The 22,050-nt window shown below is 44.3% G+C and overlaps 1 protein-coding gene across 1 annotated transcript in view; it reads left to right on the top strand.

Annotated features, from left to right (window-relative positions):
* LOC113137739 (zinc finger protein 721-like) overlaps positions 1–22,050 on the top strand; it is a 747,607-nt gene that overhangs the window by 669,058 nt on the left and 56,499 nt on the right. The window contains exon 4 of the mRNA XM_033325117.1: positions 17,167–18,676. Within this exon, the coding sequence (XP_033181008.1) occupies positions 17,167–18,676 (1,510 nt within the window). The remainder of the gene's footprint in view (positions 1–17,166; positions 18,677–22,050) is intronic.

Below are 22,050 nucleotides of genomic sequence, written 5' to 3'. Positions count from 1 at the left end.
CTCAACATGCTTTTTGTTCAGCAGTGGAGTCTTACGTGGTGAGCGTGCATGGATGCCATGGCGGTTCAGTGCATTGCTTATAGTTTTCTTTGAAACAACAGTACCTGCTGATGCAAAGTCTTCCTGAAGTTCTGCCCGAGTGGTTCTTGGGTCTTGGAGAACTCTCCTGATTATTCTTTGGACTCCTCGGACAGGGATCTTACGTGGAGCACCTTATCGTGGCCGGTTTATGGTGAACTGATGCTCTTTCCATTTCCGGATAATGGCCCCCACAGTGCTCACAGGAACATTCAGCATTCTGGAAATGCGCCTATAACCATTCCCATCAAAATGCTTTTCAACGATAAGATTACGAAGATCTTGAGAGAGTTCTTTGCTTTTACCCATCATGAAGTCTTTCCTGTGTGCCTCCTGGGTAATGAGAAGCCTTTATAGGCCATCAATTAGGACTAAAGCAGCTGATATCAATTAGTACTGATAGGGGGCAGGGTTGCTTTCTCAATACTGACAGATTTCAGGTGATCTCCTGGCTTTCTATGCCATTTTGCACCTTCTTATCTTCATGTGTTCAATACTTATTCCCTGTGTCATTTCACTTTATTTATTATGACTCAACTTGTATACTTAAATGTTCTGATTTCTTTGTATGAATTCAATATTTGGCTTGATGGCTGCATCTGGTGGAAATTGTGTGTCAATAGCCCACTTAGAAATCCCCTTACTGATAAAAATGCTGATGTGTCAAATACTTATTTTCTCCGCTGTATTTAATAGGTAAGTTCTCTCACAGAACAGAAGGACATTCATCTGCTGTCACATGCTACAGCTATGAAGTATTTCAACTCAATGAAAGAGAGGTGGAACAGACTTTTGGAAATGAGCATGTTGTTGTTCTTCAGCTGCAGAAGAGAGAGGTGGAGCAGATTTCCAGAGGTGAATGTGCTCTTATTGTACTTTATCAATCTGTAATTCTTCAGCTGCAGGACGGGTGCGATCATCAGCTTGACTCTCCAATCTTCAAAAACTCTCTCTACAAAAACTTTGTGTGTCTTTTTCATCAGTGTTCACTCCAGAACAGAAAAAGCTCTTTCCACAGTGATGATGAGGTGTAGTGTGGAACATAGCTGCCCTTCAAACAGTTGACAATAATAATAATAATAATAATACAATAAGCAGCATGTGGCAAATGCTGCTTGGTATATTATTATTATTATTGACATGAGTGAATGTGTTGTGCTGTACAGTTGTAATGACAGTTTTTTGTGCTATTAAATTATTGATATCATTATATTACATTTTCACATTATAATATTGTATATATTTATGTTCTATATTGATTTTAATTATGTATATAATATTTTTAGATTGTAATAAAGTTCGGATTACATTTTCAAAGCATCTTTCAAGTGCTCTAATCCTTTCGATCTTAGTATTACTTTTATTTAACTCAGAGATTTTTTAAAAAAACAAGTCAAATAGTATACAATGACTAGAAAAACTTTTAAAACATGTGAAGTCATTCTTACTAATGTTAGTCACATGTTAACACGATATGCAAACATTCAGCAGCAAACTCTTAATGTCTGGTTGTAATAGAATAGATGGAATTGATATTTCTAAAGTTAATTATATGGAATTTCAAAGTTTAATGGCACTTAGTACAAGTTGGAGTGGAACCAACACATGCCGCAGTCGGGGACTGAACCGCTAACCTTTAGAACTTTAACTTCCCCTGCTGTAGTGTGGCCAAGTGTTAAATTTTGGGTCAAATCTTACAATAACACTATGAAAATTGCATCTGACAGCGTCAACTTGGTCAGACGTTCTGTAAGAGTAATAAAAACTCTGAATGAATTTCGATTTCTTCAAAATTTCCATTTTTTACTCATTTTTTCCTCTTCCCCCTTCTTTCCTCCTTCTTCCCACCCTGTGAAAGACTATTGTTCCCCAGCTTCTTAGTGTAGTCGTTTTTTTTTTTTTTTTTTACTTTCCTAACTATTGCCTCAAACCCCAACAAACCAAACTAGATCAGAGTGGCGCACTGGAAGTGTGCTGGGCCTGTAACCCACAGGTCGATGGATATAATCAAGAGTTACGACTGTAACTACGGTTCTATGAATCCCAGATGACCGCCAGAGGCGGTGCTTAACCCTCTGGGGTCTGAGGGGGTTTTTGGGGCCTGGACAAATTTTGACATGTCCTGACATTTGTGCTTTTTTCAGTGTTTTTTAAACATATTAATGTCTAAAGTCTGATAACACTGTAATCAGCACAAAATTGGCTACAATAATATGTGAGCAGCAAGTTTATACATTATTGTGTTTTTGAGAAAAAAGTGTTCATGCATGGTTAGTGAAAAACTACAATATTTTACTCACTGAAATAAGACCATAAAACACAAACAGAACATTGGTTCACAAGACTTTGGAGACCAGCATGTTCTAGGCTAAAGTGTTTACTTCAGAGTGCTGTGAATGTCATCTTGTTCACACATTCACAGTAAACAATACACTGATTTAAATTTTCTAAGACACTTTTTGTCCAGAAAGGCCATATGCAAGAGGGTGTGTCTGAGGATGAATAGTCATGTGATTTACCTGAGAACACAAAAGACGCACTGAACGACCAGACAAAGACGCGCATAATGAGCCTTTCAGTCAATGTAGATGGGACGGATTAGTGCAGCACAATACAACACAATGAGGAGCCAAACGATCCTCATTTGAGTTAAAATCAGTGTTTTTACTCTGAGGACAAGCTAAACTATTTGTCTCTGTGTGGAATGTAAGGAGCGCCGCTTCACGTGCGTAACGCGCCATCATCCAAACGCGCCGAAAAAGTGAGTAAATTCTATGATGAAGTTTGATATTTTGTGTCATTTCTCGGGGGCGTGCACATATTTACCTGGTTCACCTGAGATTATTTACATGTGAACAGTGGACAGTGTACAAGGCGGGACCGCATTACCTGTAATGAGGTGAGACAGGAAAAAACAGACTTCTCCTTACGTTCATACGGATTAAATAAAAAGTGATGATTTGTTTTTGACTTGAATTGTTTCACTCAAAAGAAAACATTTCAAGCTTTCTAGCCATATAATTCTTATTTTTATGAGGCAAGTATTCGCTGAGATTCTGGTTGTTTTATTTACGCGTCTGTGAAGAGAAATGGCAGAGACAGAAAAGTCCGAGAGCGCACGCTGTCGGCTTTCTTTATTTAAAAAAAGCACAACGTTTTGTTGTTATTATGATGGTATACCACTAAAACTAGACCCTTTACAGATTTTAATGATATACTTCTTTTATCTGTACGATCAGAATTGATGGAGTAATTTAAGTTTGTTTCCTTATCAGAAAAAGATGTGTCAAAACGCGCCAGCGCGTGCGTCGACCCCAGAGGGTTAAAGCACTGGATGATCATCCTTGCGCATGCACAGGCCGAGTATTAATAAAAACAAAGTCACCTGTGACCCTCCGGTGACACCCTAGTGACCTGGTGAATCTATAAGATCACGTGACACCGGAGGCTCAGTCCCTTGCTCTTCTTGCGAAAACACGAGGATTCTGAGGGACCGAGTGCTCTGGCGGTCATCCGGGATTCATAGAACCGTAGTTACAGTCGTAACTCTCATTCTATTTCATCCCTACTGACCGCCAGAGGCGGTGCTTAAAGCACTGGATGACTTATACCAACATGGTCACGAGGAATCCTTAGACCTTAGAATCGTAGCCATCTCACTAGAATGAAGAAGGGTGCCGTCGCAGAATCCCTTCTAATGGCTGGGGTGTAACCACATTCACCCTATAGAATTTGGCAAAGGTGTCCATAGACGTCCAGGATGCCGCCTCGCATATGATATCCAGAGGTACTCCATTCATTGCAGCCCACGAGGTTGTGATGCTCCTGGTAGAATGGCACCTCACTCCAGGCGGTGGTAGCTTATCCTGTGAGGCATAAGCCTGGGTTATGACATTGACCACCCAGTGTGCAAGGCATTGTTTTGAGAGTGCCTGACCTTTGCGAGGGCCTGAAAAGCACACAAACAGTCCATCAGATTTCCGAACAGCTGCCGTTGCGCTAATATATTTCTCAAGCGCACGAACATGGCACAGTGGTTCAGATGGGGTCCCTGTGTCGAAACGAGCAAGCTGCAGTGGACAAATGTGGCCAACTGATGAAGCCATCTTAGGAATAAATGATGCATTGGGCCAGAGTGTGACTCCTGAACCATCAGGGTTCCACCGACAACGGGATTCGTGTACTGATAGTGCGTGCAGTTCTCCCACACATTTTGCTGAAGCAATCGCCAAAAGAAATGCCGTCTTCATCGACAGCCACTTAAGATCTATGTCTGCCAAGGGCTCAAATGGGGGGCTATGGGGCGCTTAGGTGGGTGCAGTCGTCGGGCACCTTGCAAGAATAAGGAGATGTGCTTGCTGCGGCCAATGGTACCACCGTCCACTTTATCATGCCAACAGGATATTGCTGCGACATGTACTTTCAGAGTAGATGGAGAACGTCCCTGATTAAGGAGTTCCTGTAAAAACGCTAGGATGGATGAGACCGGGCAGCGTACAGGATCCAGTCCCTTGCCCCGACACCAACCATCAAAAAACTTCCACTTGTTGGTATACAATAGGCGTGTGGACGGTGCTCGTGCATTACTTATCGTATGACCTACTTCCCCAAGGTACTCTGAAAGGAAGGGCCAGGCCCTGCAGTGGCCAAACTCAGAGCTGGAGGCGATCGGGGTTGGGATGTAGTACCCGGCCCCCCAGCTGGGAAAGGAGATCTCTCCTGAGTGGGAGGCGTTTTGGCAAGCCGCAGCAGAGTCTGCGCAGCAGTGGAAACCAAGTCCTCCCTGGCCAGAAGGGAGCCACTAAGATCAGTCTGTGTCCCTTCTGAAGGACTCTCAGGAGTGTTGGGAATATTAGTGACAGTGGTGGGAAGGCATAAAGGAGAACCTTGGGCCAGTTGTGCGCTAGTGCGTCCTGGCCCAGTGGGCTGCTGCTGTCTGTCAGGGAAAACCAGAGAGGGCAGTGTGCCACAGTGCGGTTGATATGATAGACCACAGTGGTGTTGTCGGACCGCACCAAGATATGCCTGCCTCGCAGATCTAGGAGGAAGTTCTGTAGGGCCAACCGCACAGCGATCAATTCCAGTACATTGATGTGTTCCCTTTTTTGCTGTGGGGACCACGTACCTTGTGCTATTCGCCCTTGCCATGCTGCTCCCAGCCCGTGAGAGATGCATCTGTTTAGACAAGCTCCCTCCGAGAGGGAAGAGCACCTAGGGGAACCCCTTTTATAATGTATGTTATGTCTCTCCACTGCGACAGGGATATGAGACATTGAGATGACACTTGCAGCATTCTGCATCTGTGCGCTTGTCTTGTGGGGTCTAGGTGCAGGCCGTTCAGCCACCGTTGCAAGGGGCGCAGTGAAAGCAGCCCAAGAGGCACTACGCTGGCAGCAGCTGTCAGTTTGCCCAGGAGGCGAAGATAGTGGATGAAAGGCAACATCCTGTCATGTTGGAATGCAGGGAGCATTTCCAGAATATTGCTGACGCATTGCGGTGAGGGGCAAGCGGCCATAGTGACAGTGTTCAGAGTGATTCCGATAAAGGTCGCTTCCTGAGAGGGAGTCAGGTTGCTCTTGTCGAAGTTCACCTGTAGGCCTAAACGGCCTATTTGTTCTAGCACCGTCTGTGTGTCCCGAAGGGCCTGATCGCGGGTCGGTGCACAAATCAGCCAGTCGTCCTGGTAAGGGAGAAAATTTTAAGCCTTGTGCCTGCAGGGGAGACAGGGCCGCTGCCACACACCTGGTGAAAACCCTGGGGGACAGAGGCAGTCCGAACGGAAGAACCCTGAATTGGAAGTGTCTCCCCTGAAAGGCAAAACGGAGGAACTGCCAATGACAAGGTGCAATTGGCACATGAAAGTAGGCATCCTTCAGGTCGATGGAAGTGAACCAATCGCCTGGGGAAATTGCCTGCAGCACCTCCTTGGTGCTCACCATGTGGAAAGGAATCACCTTTAAAAACAGTTTCAGATCTCTCAGATCTAAAATTGGGCGTAGATCGCCTGTCTTCTTTGGTACAAGAAAATACATTGAATAAAAGCCCCCTGGATCTGTCAGGGGGTCCACAGGCACTATAGCACCCTTGGCTAGCAGGGTAGAGATTTCTCGACTCAATGCCTGAGCCTTTGCCAGATTGTGGATGATAGTCATCCTGACCTGGCCAGAAATGGGGGGCCGGCGTCGGAATTGTAAGTGGTATCCCTGAGACAAGGTGGACAGCACCCAGGTGTCTGGGGTGTGAGTGGCCCAGTAACTGAGTTGTTCCGGGGTAAAATAACCGACTACCGGCCCAGACGTATCATTTCCGGGCCCGCTGGCCCTTGGAGGGCCTGGGGGGACGCCGAGGAGGTGGTACTGCCCGAGGAAGACGCAAGGTTGGAGCCAGGACCTGTTTTCGTTGGTTATGGGCTGGTCTGACCACCGGTCGCTGAGGTTCCACAAAGGAGTCAGCCTGAACGGAGTATCCCCGGTGAGTAGTAGTGACCACACTATTGCCAGTATGCAGAGGGGTCCGCCTATGAAGACCAGCCAGCTGTTGTCTTGTCCGTGTAGCCTGGGCTGTACGCTCCAGAGCCTCGAGCGCAGCAGCACCAAAAAGTTCCCCTGGGACTGCGGGAACGCTCCTCAGGGTCTTTCTGCAAGCCTCCGTCAGGGGCGACTGTGCCAGCCATACCTGACGTCGAGCCTGCGTCAGCGTGGAGAGTAGACGTCCAAGCTCCCTGGACATAAATGCAAAGGCCTGCAGGGAAGCGTCAACCAAACTATGTGTCGGCGCATCGACTGGAGAGGTCTCCAGTGAGGCTGAGAGACCCAAAAGCAAATGGGAAAGGGAATTCCCAATACGGCCCATACGTGCCCCTGCGTCATATGCCTTGCATAGCAGGTCATCTGTAATACGACATTGCGGTTGTGGGCACCTGGCATTAGCCCTCAGAGCCTCATCTGGGGCCACAATCAGAGAGGCTATAGCCGGTTCAACTGCCGGCATATGGCCTAATCCAAATTTTGGAGCATCCTGCATTGACGCCAACGTCCGTCCATCCGATGTAGGTCGTGAAAATGCCTTAGTGTCTGTCCAACAGGCATGTAGTTCCTTCACATATTCCTCCGAAGGGGGAACAGCAAAGCATGATACGGCATCATGCCGTCTAAAGAAGGCACTGGAAGTAGCTGATTGTGCCTGTGAAATGTCTAGCTGCAAGCGGGCAAGAGCCGTACGGATGGCCGAAGCCGCAGATTCATGCCCGCCACCCTGAGAACTGGTAGAGGTATGGGAGCCCGATTCTGAAGTCCTAGAGCTCATAGCTACTGGACCTTCATGAAAATATGTATCAGATGCCGCCAATGAGATGGCGTCTTCTTCACAGACAGTGGTCCCACGGTTGCCAGCCGTCTGAATATTCTGGAGGAGGGTTCTCATCTGAGCCAACTCCGTAGTAAGATGGTCCACCCGAGCAGACAATTTCCCAGAGCTCTCTGTTCTCATTCGCTTAGTCGGAACGGATGCCCCCGCTGCAGCGGTACGCTTTAAACCCGCAGTCTGGCCCAGTGGCAACGGGCTCAACTGCCCATCCGCCAACCAGTCAGTAGGCTGTTGAAATGCAGCCAAGCGGGCTGTCCGTACGGATCGGGGCAAAATACTGCAATTGATGCATGCATTGTCAGATAGTGCTTCCTTGAGATGGTCCACACCAAGACAGGAAGGACATAAATCATGCCCATCCTCAGGTTCGAGGGGCTGAAAACAAGTCCTACAGCACAAGGATTCAAGCATTGTGCGATAATGAAATATATATTAAGGTGGAGTGAGTTAAGGAAACACCTTTTCAGAGAGTCGGGTTGAGCAGAAAGCGCCACTGTCGACTCAAAAAATGCGGCTGACGATCAACAAGGCCAGTCTGCAACACTACTCTGCGTTTCCGAAGTCACGTCGAAAAACGCCAAAAACGCCACTGATGATTCGGAAACAATCGGAATTAATAATTATAAGGTTAAATCAAGGCGAACAGTAAAACGTCACTGCCGATATAATAGCTAAACAATGCCGAGCCCGGCAATGCACATAAGTAACTTGGGCAAGCCATACACGGCTACACAAAGCAACAAAAAACCACAATTTGGGAGAGGGGATGAAAACGACTGTCACCAACTGGGAAAAAAAAACATTCAATTCAATATAATTGGCAGAGCAGTACACGCTACGGCCAATATATGATACAACACAAATTTACTTACCTGTTCCGGGTAAATTATAATATTAATTTAGCCCCTGGAGGGCGAGATGCACTTGCAGCTCCGACTGTAATACAGTCACGAGGCTCTTGGCGACAAGCAAATGGCGGTCAGTAGGGATGAAATAGAACCTCTATTACACCTTGATGTTGCAAGGCAGTTAATGGTTAATGCTGCACACGTGTTGTGTTGAATTTGCTAAGCATGATGTGCTCTTCATCCTCTTTTGTTCTTCCTTCAAACTACACAAGCACATTACTCAGTGCACATGCATTCTGCATAAACGTTGAAACTGTTTACTACTTGAGAGTTTGATGTGTAGTTTGTGTCTTCACCTTAACCTCATAAAGATGTTGATGATTGACATGAGATGATATCTCATTGAAGACCAAATAACAGCTTCCTCTGTGAGAATGGGATTCCAACCCATGATGCAGAGCACAATGGATTAGGAGTCTGAGTTTGAGTTTTGTTCACACACTTACTGAAATCCAGCTACATCAAGTGAGGAAGATCATGTCAGAGTGGGATTTTTACACCACATTTCCCCTTTGAGCATTTCAGTGAATTTCTAATACGTCATCCATGACCTGAATAACTATTTAAGGCAAACTGACCAATCACCACCAGTTTAAACAAGTGACTTAATCCAAAGTAACCACGTAATCAATTAATGATTCAATCAAATTCAGAGCAATTACTACATACACATAATATACTAATAATCAATGGATCAAATGTAATAGAAAATAGTGAACAATTATATAATGCAAGGGAAGAATAAATGCATCTAAAATAAGATATTAAATGCTATCACCAATATCATTGATGCTTGGAATTCATTGTTTAAAAAATGATAAAACACTTATTTTCATTAGCAACTAACAACATTTATCAAATATATATGAGTCGAATATTTTGTATCATACCATTAAAATAACATGCTAGGCTGCTAAGCCAGTGGCTCTCATGCTGTACAAGGGTGCTGTATAACTGTTATATTGCTGATGGAAATGTGCATAGTTTAGCAAGTTTAGCAGCCTTGCATCCTGACTTTCAAAGACATACTTCTAGATATGTTTCAATCTAGTATGCTGTGCCCAACAAATGATACATCCATATCCAAAGTGAATATCAACTTATTGGATCCACTGTGCAGCATGGTGGCTGAGTGGTTAGCACTGTTGCCTCACAGCAAGAAGGTCGTGGGTTCGCATCCCGGCCTTTCTGTGTGGAGTTTGCATGTTCTCCCTGTGCTTGCGTGGGTTTACTCCGGGTACTCCGGTTTCCTCCACAGTCCAAAAAACATGCATGTTAGGTTGATTGGTGACTCTAAAATTGCCCGTAGGAGTGAGTGTGAGTGTGTGAGGTTGTCTGTCTTTGTGTGTCTATATGTGGCCCTGCGACAGACTGGTGACCTGTCCAGGGTGTACCCCTGCCTTCCACCCGAGAGAGAGCTGGGATAGGCTCCAGCAGATCCCCATGACCCTGAACCAGGAAAAGCGGGTATAGAAGATGGATGGATGGATGGATCCACTGTACCACTTCATGTAGTTATGACTTTATAATGTACATCCAATGAGTGTATTTTCTATGTGTGTGTGTGTGTGTGTGTGTGTGTGTGTCATATGTCATCATGTGTCTGACAGACCTTTAATGTCTAAACATTCTTGGACGTGATGTCACAGAGACACCTTCAGAAGTGCATCGACACAAGTAGCAGCTCGACTGCACAGTTGTTCATCATTCATTGAAAGAGACAGAAACCATATACGACAGAGAGAGAGACACACATCTGCTGTAAAAATCAATCAGAGGAAATAACAGCACTGTTGCAACAACTTACAGACTTTCCTTTAAGTCCAAATCTGTTAGTAGTTCATTTCACTGTTCAGTTTGGTAGTTCATGCATGGCATAGTTTTCCAGGTAATGTGTTAACTTCACATGTTGATGAGTGTAAATGATTTGAAAAGAAGCCTCTGTGTATACAGATAAATACAGTCACACTCACTCCTATGGGCAATTTCGAAACACCAATCAACCTGACATACATGTTTTTGGACTGTGGGAAGAAACTGAAGAGAACCCCTGCCTTTCACCCAAAGAGAGCTGGGATAGGGTCCAGCAGATCCTTGTGACCCTGGTTAGGAATAAGCGGGTATAGATAATGGATGGATGGATTATTATAATTGTAGATATATCACTAAATTTAAAAAAAAAAAGTTCTGTTCATATTATGTGTCAGGAAAAAAGCTTTCCTTTAATTAATTAATTAATTACAAATAATGACAAGTGAATTTATGACGTCTTGTTGTTGCTCTGTTCTGATGAACATGTTTATAGACCACACAACATTTAGCTACATCCATTTCAACATGTTGAGTCCCATCTGTGTCTGAAGGATCTATCAGCATCCAGTGGCTGTGAAGAGCTCTAGAGCCTCCTGATGGGGGTTGGTTGCAGCTGTGCTCTCTGGACTCACTGCTTTGTGTCAGAGTAAAGTTTGGTGCAGACATTATAGACATGCTGAGGGGACATATGATGTAAATGTCAGTCTAACAGTCCACACAGTGACTTACTTACAGCCTTTAAACATCTGATTTATTATTTGTTTAATCCTTCACCAAATAATCTGTGTTGGATCTAGAAGGAAGTGAAACACATCACATGAACCCTCAGTGTTTGCTTTACAGTGACACCATGGACATGGTGGTCCTCATAGTTTAAGTCTGAAAACACTATATAGCCACAGTCACACAAGCACTCATCACAGAGTGGAGCCCTCACTTCCATAAATACACTTTGTTTCCAAATGAGATATTCAGTTCATACTCCAATGTGAATATAAACACCTTCTTCCATATATATCACACGTCTACAAATGTAAATAATGTACACAAACTTTACTATTGTCACACATCATTGATTTCCACACCACGATATTGTGACAGTGACTCAAACACTGACAACACTCCCATCGAGGCCCAGTCACACACTGCTGACACTTAGCAACGGTTACTAAGGGGGCGGGGCTTCAGCTTCTGGTGACGTTTGCGTCTCAAAATGGCGCCGACAAAAACAGAACCAGAGCATGGAAACAGCGATAACTACTACAAAACCGAGATTAAAGAGGAGAACCAGGACTCAGGCTTTGTCTACAAGGAATACTACAAACATGAAATTAAAGAGGAGAGTCAGGACCCGGATTGTATCGACCACGAGCACTACATCATTGTTATGATGGAGGAGAACGCAGACCCGGGTTTTATCGACCAGGACCACAACAAAGGCGCATATAAAGAGGAGGATCAGGATCCGGATTATGTCGAACTGGACGAATACAAGAGCGGAATAAGGAAGGACGACCAGGACCAGGAAGATTTCATCGACCCAGACCACCTGACCAACGAGCCCGACTCGTCCTCTGGTCCCAGCGATCAGCAGGTCAGTGTTCAGGACTTAATAGATAGAAAACTGGTCAAGCCAGTTTGACAGGTGTTTGTTTATTTGAGTAATGGTTTTCTATACTTTACTTTAAAGTTTATCTTTCAAATCATTGTTTTCAGATGAGTTTACAGCAGGACAGACAGACAAAAAGTATTTACTTACTTTTAAAGAGTTTAAATAAATAATAAATAAATAGTTTATGTTAAAATATACCTTTATTTCAATCCTGAGTATTAAAAAAAGTTATTTTCTTTATGGGACGTCTCATACTATATACAGTCAAGCCTGAAATTATTCATCCATCCATCCATTTTCTATACCCACTTATTCCTGAACTAGGGTCACGGGGATCTGCTGGAGCCTATCCCAGCCGTCTTTCTGTCCAGGTACACTATGGACAGGTCACCAGTGAAATTATTCATAACCATTCATAAATTCTGACTTAAAGTTACTTTTATTCAAAGGAAGCTGTCATGTTGTTGGTGTGGTAGGTGAAGAGATGAGGTGTAGGACCCAAATGCAGGACACAGAGAGTCCTTTTATTTCTTCCCTGGAGCAACCAGAGCTCAGGCACAGACAAATTCTCCAAACAAACGCCACTCGGTGTAGAAATAAAAACTTTCTCCCCCTCTGATACGGACCAACATAGGTGCATACAAACATTAATGCTCCAAAACTGAAGGCTAACTAAACACATAGGTGAAACAAATTCTACGACAGTCCTTGATTTTACAGGTTAATAATAACCAGTAGGGTAAAATATAGCATAGCTGAGAGAGTTCAGCTTCCTGATAGCCTGGTGGATGAAGCTGTCCTTCAGTCTCCTGGTCCTAGCTCGGAGACTCCTCAGCCTTCTCCCTGCTGGGAGCACACTAAAGAAGCTGTGTGACAGGTGGGTGGGATCACCGGCAATGCTGATGGCTTTGCGGGTGAGATGGGTGCTGTAGATGTCCTGGAGGGAGGGAGAGAGACACCAATGATCATCTCAGGTGCTCTCACTATGCACTGGAGGGTCTTGTGTCAGGACGTGGTGCATGTGCCGTACCACACAGTGACCCTCCTGGACTAGGTGGAAATGCATTGTGTTTGAGCTGATGAAAAGCAGCGCTGTGACGCAGTCAACCTTCAAATGCAGCCTTCGAAAGATGCAGCCCCTGAATTGGGACACAGCTTTTAGAAAAATTACATATCAGAATCAGAATCAGAATGAGCTTTATTGCCAAGTGTGTGCACACACACACACAAGGAATTTGTTTAGGTACAGGGGGGGTACTCCAGTGCAAACAGACATAAATACAAATGCTACAGGGGTCAAACAGTAAACATAAATGCTACAGAAATGCTACAAAAAGCTAAAAGAAAAATGCACAGATAACCTGAAAAACAGGATGAAAGGGGAACTAACTGGTGTGCAAAGAGCAAAAAGGTGCCAGTGTCATAGTGCAGGTGGTGGAAGGGAATGATGGAGAGCTATGAGTTTAAGAGTTGGATGGCCTGAGGGAAGAAGCTTCCTTTGTGCCGGGCTGTCTTGATGTTTGGAGCTCTGAAGCGCCGGCCAGAGGGTAAGAGCTGGAAGAGGTGGTGGCTCGGGTGGGTGGCATCCAGAGTGATTTTCTGAGCTCTTTTTCTCACTCTGGAGGTGAACAGGTCTTGGAGGGTGGGTAGGGTAACACCGATGATCTTCTCAGCAGTCCGAACTGTTCTCTGAAGTCTTCGGATGTCTGATTTAGAGGCGGAACTAAACCAGACAGTGATGGAGGAGCACAGGATAGACTCGATGACCGTTGAGTAGAACTGGGTCAGCAGCGTCTGTGGAAGGTTGAACTTCTTCAGCTGGCGCAGGAAGTACAACCTCTGCTGGGCCTTCTTCGTGATGGAGTCAATATGGAAGTTCCACTTCAGGTCCTGAGAGATGGTGGTGCCCAGGAACCTGAATGACTCCACTAGTGCCACAGTGCTGTTCATAATGGTGAGAGGGGGGTGGGCGGGGGAATTTCTCCTGAAGTCCACAACCATCTCCACTGTTTTGAGCGTGTTTAGCTCCAAGTTGTTGTGACTGCACCAGCAAGCCAGCTGCTCCACCTCCTGTCTGTATGCAGACTCTTCACCGTCCTGGATGAGACCAATGACAGTGGTGTCATCTGCAAACTTCAGGAGTTTCACAGAGGAGTCACGGGAGGTGCAGTCGTTTGTGTAGAGGGAGAAGAGCAGTGGGGAGAGAACACACCCCTGGGGGGCGCCGGTGCTGGTGATGCGGGAGCCAGAAGTAGATTTCCCCATCCTCACTAGCTGTTGCCTATCCGTCAGGAAGCTTGTAATCCACTGACAGGTAGAGTCGGGAACGGAGAGCTGGGAGAGTTTATTCTGGAGGAGTGATGGGATGATGGTGTTGAATGCCGAGCTGAAGTCCACAAACAGAATCCTTACATAAGTCCCTGGTTTGTCCAGATGTTGCAGGATGTAGTGCAGCCCCATATTGACTGCATCATCCACGGACTGATTGGATCGGTAGGCAAACTGCAGGGGGTCCAGGAAGGGTCCAGTGACGTTCTTCAGATGGGCCAACACCAGTCTTTCAAAGGACTTCATGACCACAGATGTCAGAGCCACTGGTCTGTAGTCATTGAGTCCCGTGATTTTTGGCTTCTTGGGGATGGGAATGATGGTGGAGCGTTTGAAGCCTGCAGGGACTTCACACAGCTCCAGTGATCTGTTGAAGATCAGAGAGAAGATGGGAGCCAGCTGGTCAGCACAGGTTCTGAGGCGTGTTGGTGAAACCCCATCTGATCCTGGTGCTTTCCTTCTCTTCTGCTTCCTGAAGAGCCGACACACATCATCCACACTGGTCTGAAGTATCGGAGCGGTGGAGAGGGGGTTGATGGTTGGAGGTGTTAATGGTTGCTCTGGAGGACAATCAGAGTGTGTGGGGGGTGATTCAAATCTGCAATAGAACTCATTCAGATCGTTCACCAGCATTTGATTGCCTATTGAGGAGGGGGATGGAGTCTTATAGTTGGTTATTGTCCTCAGGCCTCTCCACACTGAAGCAGAGTCGTTAGCTGTAAACTGGTTTTCCAGCTTTTTGGAGTAGCTCCTCTTAGCTGCTCTGATCTCCTTATTCAGTGTGTTCCTGGCCTGATTATACAAGACTCGATCACCACTTCTGTAGGCATCTCCTTTGGCTTTACGAAGCCGTCTGAGTTTTCCAGAGAACCACGGTTTGTCGTTGTTGTATGTTAAGAAGGTCCGGGTGGGAATGCATATGTCCTCACAGAAACTGATGTAAGATGTAACAGAGTCCGTGAGTTCGTCCAGGTTTGTGGCAGCAGCTTCAAAAACACTCCAGTCAGTGCATTCAAAGCAGGCCTGTAGCTCCTGCTCTGTTTCCCTGGTCCATCTCTTGACAGTTCTCACTACAGGCTTAACAGATTTGAGCTTTTGCCTGTATGTTGGTATGAGGTGGACCAGACAGTGGTCAGAGAGTCCTAAAGCTGCTCTGGGGACGGCGTGATATGCATCCTTTATTGTGGTGTAGCAGTGATCCAGAATATTGCCCTCTCTGGTGGGGCACTTGATGTGCTGCTTGAATTTGGGCAGTTCATGGCTCAGGTGTGCTTTATTAAAGTCACAGAGGATGATAAAAACAGAGTCCGGGTGTTGCTGCTCTGTGTTTGCGATCTCCTCAGCCAGCTGATGCAGCGCGTCGCTTGCAGGGGAATGTAAACACTGACCAGAACGCACGAGGAAAACTCCTGCGGCGAGTAGAAGGGTTTACAGTTTATGAAAAGCACTACCAGGTCAGGACAGCAGATCTTCTTCAACACTGTTACATCTGTACACCATCTCTCATTGATGTAAAAGCATGTCCCACCACCGTGTACAGGTGTATTTCATCCATCTTGTTGGGTAGCGAGCGGAGATTCGCCAGATGTATGCTGGGCAGCGCTGTCCTGAGGTTTCACCGAAGTTTCACCAGCGCACTTTCCGCGTTTGCGCTTTCTGAGAAGCGCAGCCGCTCCGCCAACTAAAACGCTCCACAAAACGTCCGAGTGTGCAAAAATTGGAGGAAAAATATCCTGGGAGTGCTGCCGAATGCTTAGCAGTTCAGCCCGAGTGAAACTTAAGTTACAGAAACAAAGTGCAGGACAAACTAACAAAAATAACAATGCCGTCCGCGGCGCCATCTTGGCAATACACCCGCCATCTTGGCAATATCTATACATAGGTTTGCATTTAGTTTAGAGGGACTACAATTGTGGTTTATTACTTCATATTGTAATAATAATTTCAACTGGACGACCAGGCTTTTCTCAGGTGAGTCACAATAAAAATGAACTATTATTAAAATTAAATCTCAAATCTGAAGGAGGGGATCATACCAAACAGAGACTTATAAAAAGACAATAAAAATGAAATTACCAGGTTTTTAAATCTAAATACATTTATTTCCATAGGTACAGTACACAGGAAAAGAGGACATGGGAAAGAACACTGATTAAAATGATACATGATGAACAATGGAATAGATTCATGGAATTTATGGACTGAACTTGTCAGTGACGATGGTTGAAATTTGTTACATCATGTTAGAGTTTGGTACTAAGTTCTATAGTTTAAAGGAAGACTTGGGGGAAAAAATATTTCTATGTTTTTGTAGTTTGAGACATCAGCTGTTCACCACAGAGTACTTAGCTGCAAGCCATTACCTGGAGCTTGCTGGATTACTATGTAAGCAGGGCAAGAAAGTCTGCTTTGGAGGCCATTTGGTCCTTAGAGTGGAATCAGTCGGAGTTCCAAGACTGGTCTCTAAGCTGCAGGCACAGAGTGTCTTTGTCACCAAGCTGGCGTACTCAATCTTATGTTGGTCAATTTTCGTAAAACTTGGTCAAGTAATCATCACCAGACAGTTTGGTGGCTGTTTCTGAAAACCAAATTTGGATAAGAGAAAAATTAATTTAGATTTAAGAGACTGTTTAATTTCAAAATTAAGTAAGTGCTTTAAAAATATGGTGCTGCACTTCAGAGAGTTGTGTCCTCTGTTTACAAATGAAAGATGATGAAAAGTTTAAAGTTATATATTATATATAATTGTTTATATAATATATATATATATAAATATATATATATATATAAATAATGTTAATAAAACTGTTAAAAATAGTTTTAAAAATAAATGACAAAATATGTGGATGAGACACAACACAACGTACAACTTTGGAATGAAATAGCACTCTAAGGAAACAGTTTTCATGATGTTCATGTTTCATAGACATGTTGTAAATGTCATTTATGGTTTTAGATTGTTCTATCATGTTATTTCATATCTTCTCTCAATTTTGCTTTTTTCTTCTTTTTTACAAATAGAAAAGAAGAAAGGGAATGAAGAAGACCTTCATAACATTGCAGAGTTTAGAGATTAATCAGCATGTTCACACTGCAAAGAAAACGTACAACTGTGACCAGTGTGGAAAAGCCTTCTCCCATTTAGGCCACCTGAAAACACATCAGCGCATTCACTCTGGAGAGAAGCCATACAGCTGTGACCAGTGTGGAAAATCCTTCACAATGTTAGGCCACCTCAAAAACCATAAGCGTATTCACTCTGGAGAGAAGCCATACTGGTGCGACCAGTGTGGAAAAGCCTTCACAATGTTAGGCCACCTCAAAAACCATAAGCGTATTCACTCTGGAGAGAAGCCGTACTGGTGTGAGCAATGTGGAAAAGCCTTCTCATGGTTAGACTCCCTGAAAACACATCAGCGCATTCACTCTGGAGAGAAGCCATACTGGTGCGACCAGTGTGGAAAAGCCTTCTCCCACTTAGGCCACCTGAAAACACATCAGCGCATTCACTCTGGAGAGAAGCCGTTCTGGTGTGAGCAATGTGGAAAAGCTTTCAATAGGTCAAGTACTCTAACAGCCCATCAGCGCATTCACACTGGAGAAAAGCTGTACAGATGTGACCAGTGTGGAAAAGCCTTCTCACACTCAGGCTCCCTCAAAAGGCATCAGTGTATTCACTCTGGACAGAAGCTGTTCTCGTGTGACCAGTGTGGAAAAGCCTTCACAGAGTCAGGCTCCCTCAAAAGCCATCAGCGTATTCACTCTGGACAGAAGCTGTTCTCGTGCGACCAGTGTGGAAAAGCATTCTCCCACTTAGGCCACCTGAAAACACATCAGCGCATTCACTCTGGAGAGAAACCGTTCTGGTGTGAGCAATGTGGAAAAGCTTTCAATAGGTCAAGTACTCTAACAGCCCATCAGCGCATTCACACTGGAGAAAAGCTGTACAGATGTGACCAGTGTGGAAAAGCCTTCTCACACTCAGGCTCCCTCAAAAGGCATCAGCGTATTCACTCTGGACAGAAGCTGTTCTCGTGCGACCAGTGTGGAAAAGCCTTCACAGAGTCAGGCTCCCTCAAAAGCCATCAGCGTATTCACTCTGGACAGAAGCTGTTCTCGTGCGACCAGTGTGGAAAAGCCTTCTCCCACTTAGGCCACCTGAAAACACATCAGCGCATTCACTCTGGAGAGAAGCCATACAGCTGTAACCAGTGTGGAAAAGCCTTCTCCCACTTAGGCCACCTGAAAACACATCAGCGCATTCACTCTGGAGAGAAGCCATACAGCTGTGACCAGTGTGGAAAAGCCTTCACAATGTTAGGCCACCTCAAAAACCATAAGCGTATTCACTCTGGAGCGAAGCCGTACTGGTGTGAGCAATGTGGAAAAGCCTTCTCATGGTTAGACTCCCTGAAAACACATCAGCGTATTCACTCTGGAGAGAAGCCATACTGGTGCGACCAGTGTGGAAAAGCCTTCTCCCACTTAGGCCACCTGAAAACACATCAGCGCACTCACTCTGGAGAGAAGCCGTTCTGGTGTGAGCAATGTGGAAAAGCTTTCAATAGGTCAAGTACTCTAACAGCCCATCAGCGCATTCACACAAGAAGAAATGTTGAAATTGACCACTTTGGTTGAGGTCTATATCAGAAAGCATAAGGACCCACCAAGACATTACACTGCTGTAAACAGGACATGTCCACCAGACCAAAACCCTTGAAAATGTCCAGCATTGTGATAGTCAAGGATCTCTTAATTGCTGGTGGAAACTGTGGGAGATAGGTCTAAGACTGGCTTTTGTCTTTGCTTCTCTATTGCTATCAAATAGAATATGAATAGTAATAATAATAATAATAGAATATGAAATAGAGGCTGTGGCTTAGCAGGTAGAGCAGGTCAATCATGAAGCAGTGTTGGTGACTCAATCCCTGGCTTCACTAGTCCACATATTTTTGTGTCTTTGGGGAAGAAAACCCAACCCAAGTTGCCCCTGGTGGTAGTTCCATCGAAGTGTCAGCGGATGGGTGAATGGGCAAAGAGTAAAAGTGCTTTGAGTTTACTTGAGTGTAGAAAAACACTCTACAATGTAGTGAAATTAAATATATATGTATTAAGTATATACAGCGGGGAAAATAAGTATTTGACACATCAGCATTTTTATCAGTAAGGGGATTTCTAAGTGGGCTATTGACACACAATTTCCACCAGATGCAGCCATCAAGCCAAATATCGAATTCATACAAAGAAATCAGAACATTTAAGTATACAAATTGAGTCATAATAAATAAAGTGAAATGACACAGGGAATAAGTATTGAACACACTTTATTTAATACTTTGTAGAAAAGCCTTTGTTGGTGATCACAGCTTCTAGACGCCTCTTGTATGGAGAGACCAGTCCTCTGCATTGCTCAGGAGTGATTCTGGCCCATTCTTCCACACAAATGGTCTTTAAATCTTGAAGGTTCCTTGGGCCTCTTTTATGAACTTTGATCATCAGTTCTCTCCACAGACTTTCTATGGGATTTAGGTCAGGTGATTGACTGGGCCATTCAAGCAACTTGATTTTCTTTCTTTGAAACCACTTCATTGTTTCCTTGGCCTTGTGTTTGGGATCATTGTCTTGCTGAAATGTCCACCCTCTTTTCATTTTCAGCTTTCTGGTAGATGGCAGCAGATTTTTATCCAGAATGTCCCGGTACATTTCTCCATTCATCCTGCCTTCAATAATATGAAGTCTGCCAGTACCCCTTGCTGAAAAGCAGCCCCAAACCATGATGCTTCCACCCCCAAACTTAGCTGTTGGTATGGTGTTCTTGGGGTAGTGGGCAGTGCCATTTCTTCTCCAAACATGGTGTGTAGAATGACTGCCAAAACGTTCAATTTTGCTTTCATCTGACCATACTATAGTCTCCCAATAATCCACAGGCTTCTCCAAATGCTCTTTCGCAAACTTTAACCGAGCCTCAACATGCTTTTTGTTCAGCAGTGGAGTCTTACGTGGTGAGCGTGCATGGATGCCATGGCGGTTCAGTGCATTGCTTATAGTTTTCTTTGAAACAACAGTACCTGCTGATGCAAGGTCTTCCTGAAGTTCTGCCCGAGTGGTTCTTGGGTCTTGGAGAACTCTCCTGATTATTCTTTGGACTCCTCGGACAGGGATCTTACGTGGAGCACCTTATCGTGGCCGGTTTATGGTGAACTGATGCTCTTTCCATTTCCGGATAATGGCCCCCACAGTGCTCACAGGAACATTCAGCATTCTGGAAATGCGCCTATAACCATTCCCATCAAAATGCTTTTCAACGATAAGATTACGAAGATCTTGAGAGAGTTCTTTGCTTTTACCCATCATGAAGTCTTTCCTGTGTGCCTCCTGGGTAATGAGAAGCCTTTATAGGCCATCAATTAGGACTAAAGCAGCTGATATCAATTAGTACTGATAGGGGGCAGGGTTGCTTTCTCAATACTGACAGATTTCAGGTGATCTCCTGGCTTTCTATGCCATTTTGCACCTTCTTATCTTCATGTGTTCAATACTTATTCCCTGTGTCATTTCACTTTATTTATTATGACTCAACTTGTATACTTAAATGTTCTGATTTCTTTGTATGAATTCAATATTTGGCTTGATGGCTACATCTGGTGGAAATTGTGTGTCAATAGCCCACTTAGAAATCCCCTTACTGATAAAAATGCTGATGTGTCAAATACTTATTTTCCCCGCTGTATGTATTGAACATTAATGTGTTTAATAGGTCTGGTTCATGAATTATGAATATCATAAACCATCTTTGAAGTCTGGGTATGCCTGATTCGGCTACTGCCCCCGCGACCCGGCCCTGGATAAGCGGAAGAAGATGGATGGATGGATGGATGGATGGATGGATAAACCATCTTCATAATTTTGGAGCACCAGGTCCTTTGATAGCAGATCAACCAGTCAGTTAATGAGTACTACAGGATATCAGTCTACAGTCGGAGTGAGAGTTCCCTGATTCAGTGACGTATTTACTGTGTGAAATAACATAGATGATGCCAGTCACAGGTGCCTTTTTAAGATTTATTCAGCTGTTAGGAAGGTGGAAGAAAGTTCAATGAAAGTTCAAAGTTTAATTTAATCAGTCCTGATGGCTTCCAACGTTACTGGCATGACAGGGAGATCCCACTGGAGGTGTTTTCTACACAGCACAGCAGAGGAGGCTCCATCATGACCCAGGTTTCATTTTTCTGTCAATGGGAAAATGGAGCTTCAGATTTTTTAGGGGCATCAAACAGCATCTGGCTATGTGGAGATAATGCAGCTGGCATCCCCTTGACCCTCATCTGAATGGGTCTTTCAACAGGACAACACTGTAGTTTACAACGCCTGCCTGACAAAGGACTTCTGGTGAACAACATTGCTCTGTTGGACCATTCTGCATGTTCTCCTGATCTAAATCCAGTTGAGAATGTTTGGGCATTAATGACAAAGGACATTTACAAAAACTGATGCCAGTTCCAAAATGGTGGGGTTCCTTACTACTGAGTCCTTTTTTGACACTTTTATTTCTGTCTTAGGGTTTTTTGGGCTATGGTCTAAAACTTTTGATCAGGTAATGAGCAACCTGTTTGAGTTTAAATTTAGTTTTCAATAAACTTTTGAACCACTACTTACAACCTGGTTATGATCCACAAGCATGAAATACAAATACTTGTAATGTTTCAACCCTGGTCTAAAGATTTGTTTCAGGAGTGTGTTAGAGGAAGCACACAAACACAGTGTGTTGATGCTAGTTATCCTTTCCGACACTGTCTATAGTAACTAATGTTAGGTTAATGGTTCAGTATAGTTCTGATTGTAAACTTCTTGTTCATAGAAACCACTACTACAAATTCAATCTTGTTATCTGTTTTTGTTGTGTTAATGTACTTGCGATGGCTGGGAATCAAACCCAGGGCAACTTTT

Source organism: Mastacembelus armatus, unplaced genomic scaffold, assembly GCF_900324485.2.
Source record: "Mastacembelus armatus unplaced genomic scaffold, fMasArm1.2, whole genome shotgun sequence".
NCBI classification, from domain to species: domain Eukaryota; kingdom Metazoa; phylum Chordata; class Actinopteri; order Synbranchiformes; family Mastacembelidae; genus Mastacembelus; species Mastacembelus armatus.
This window is presented reverse-complemented; position numbering and strand designations above follow the sequence as displayed.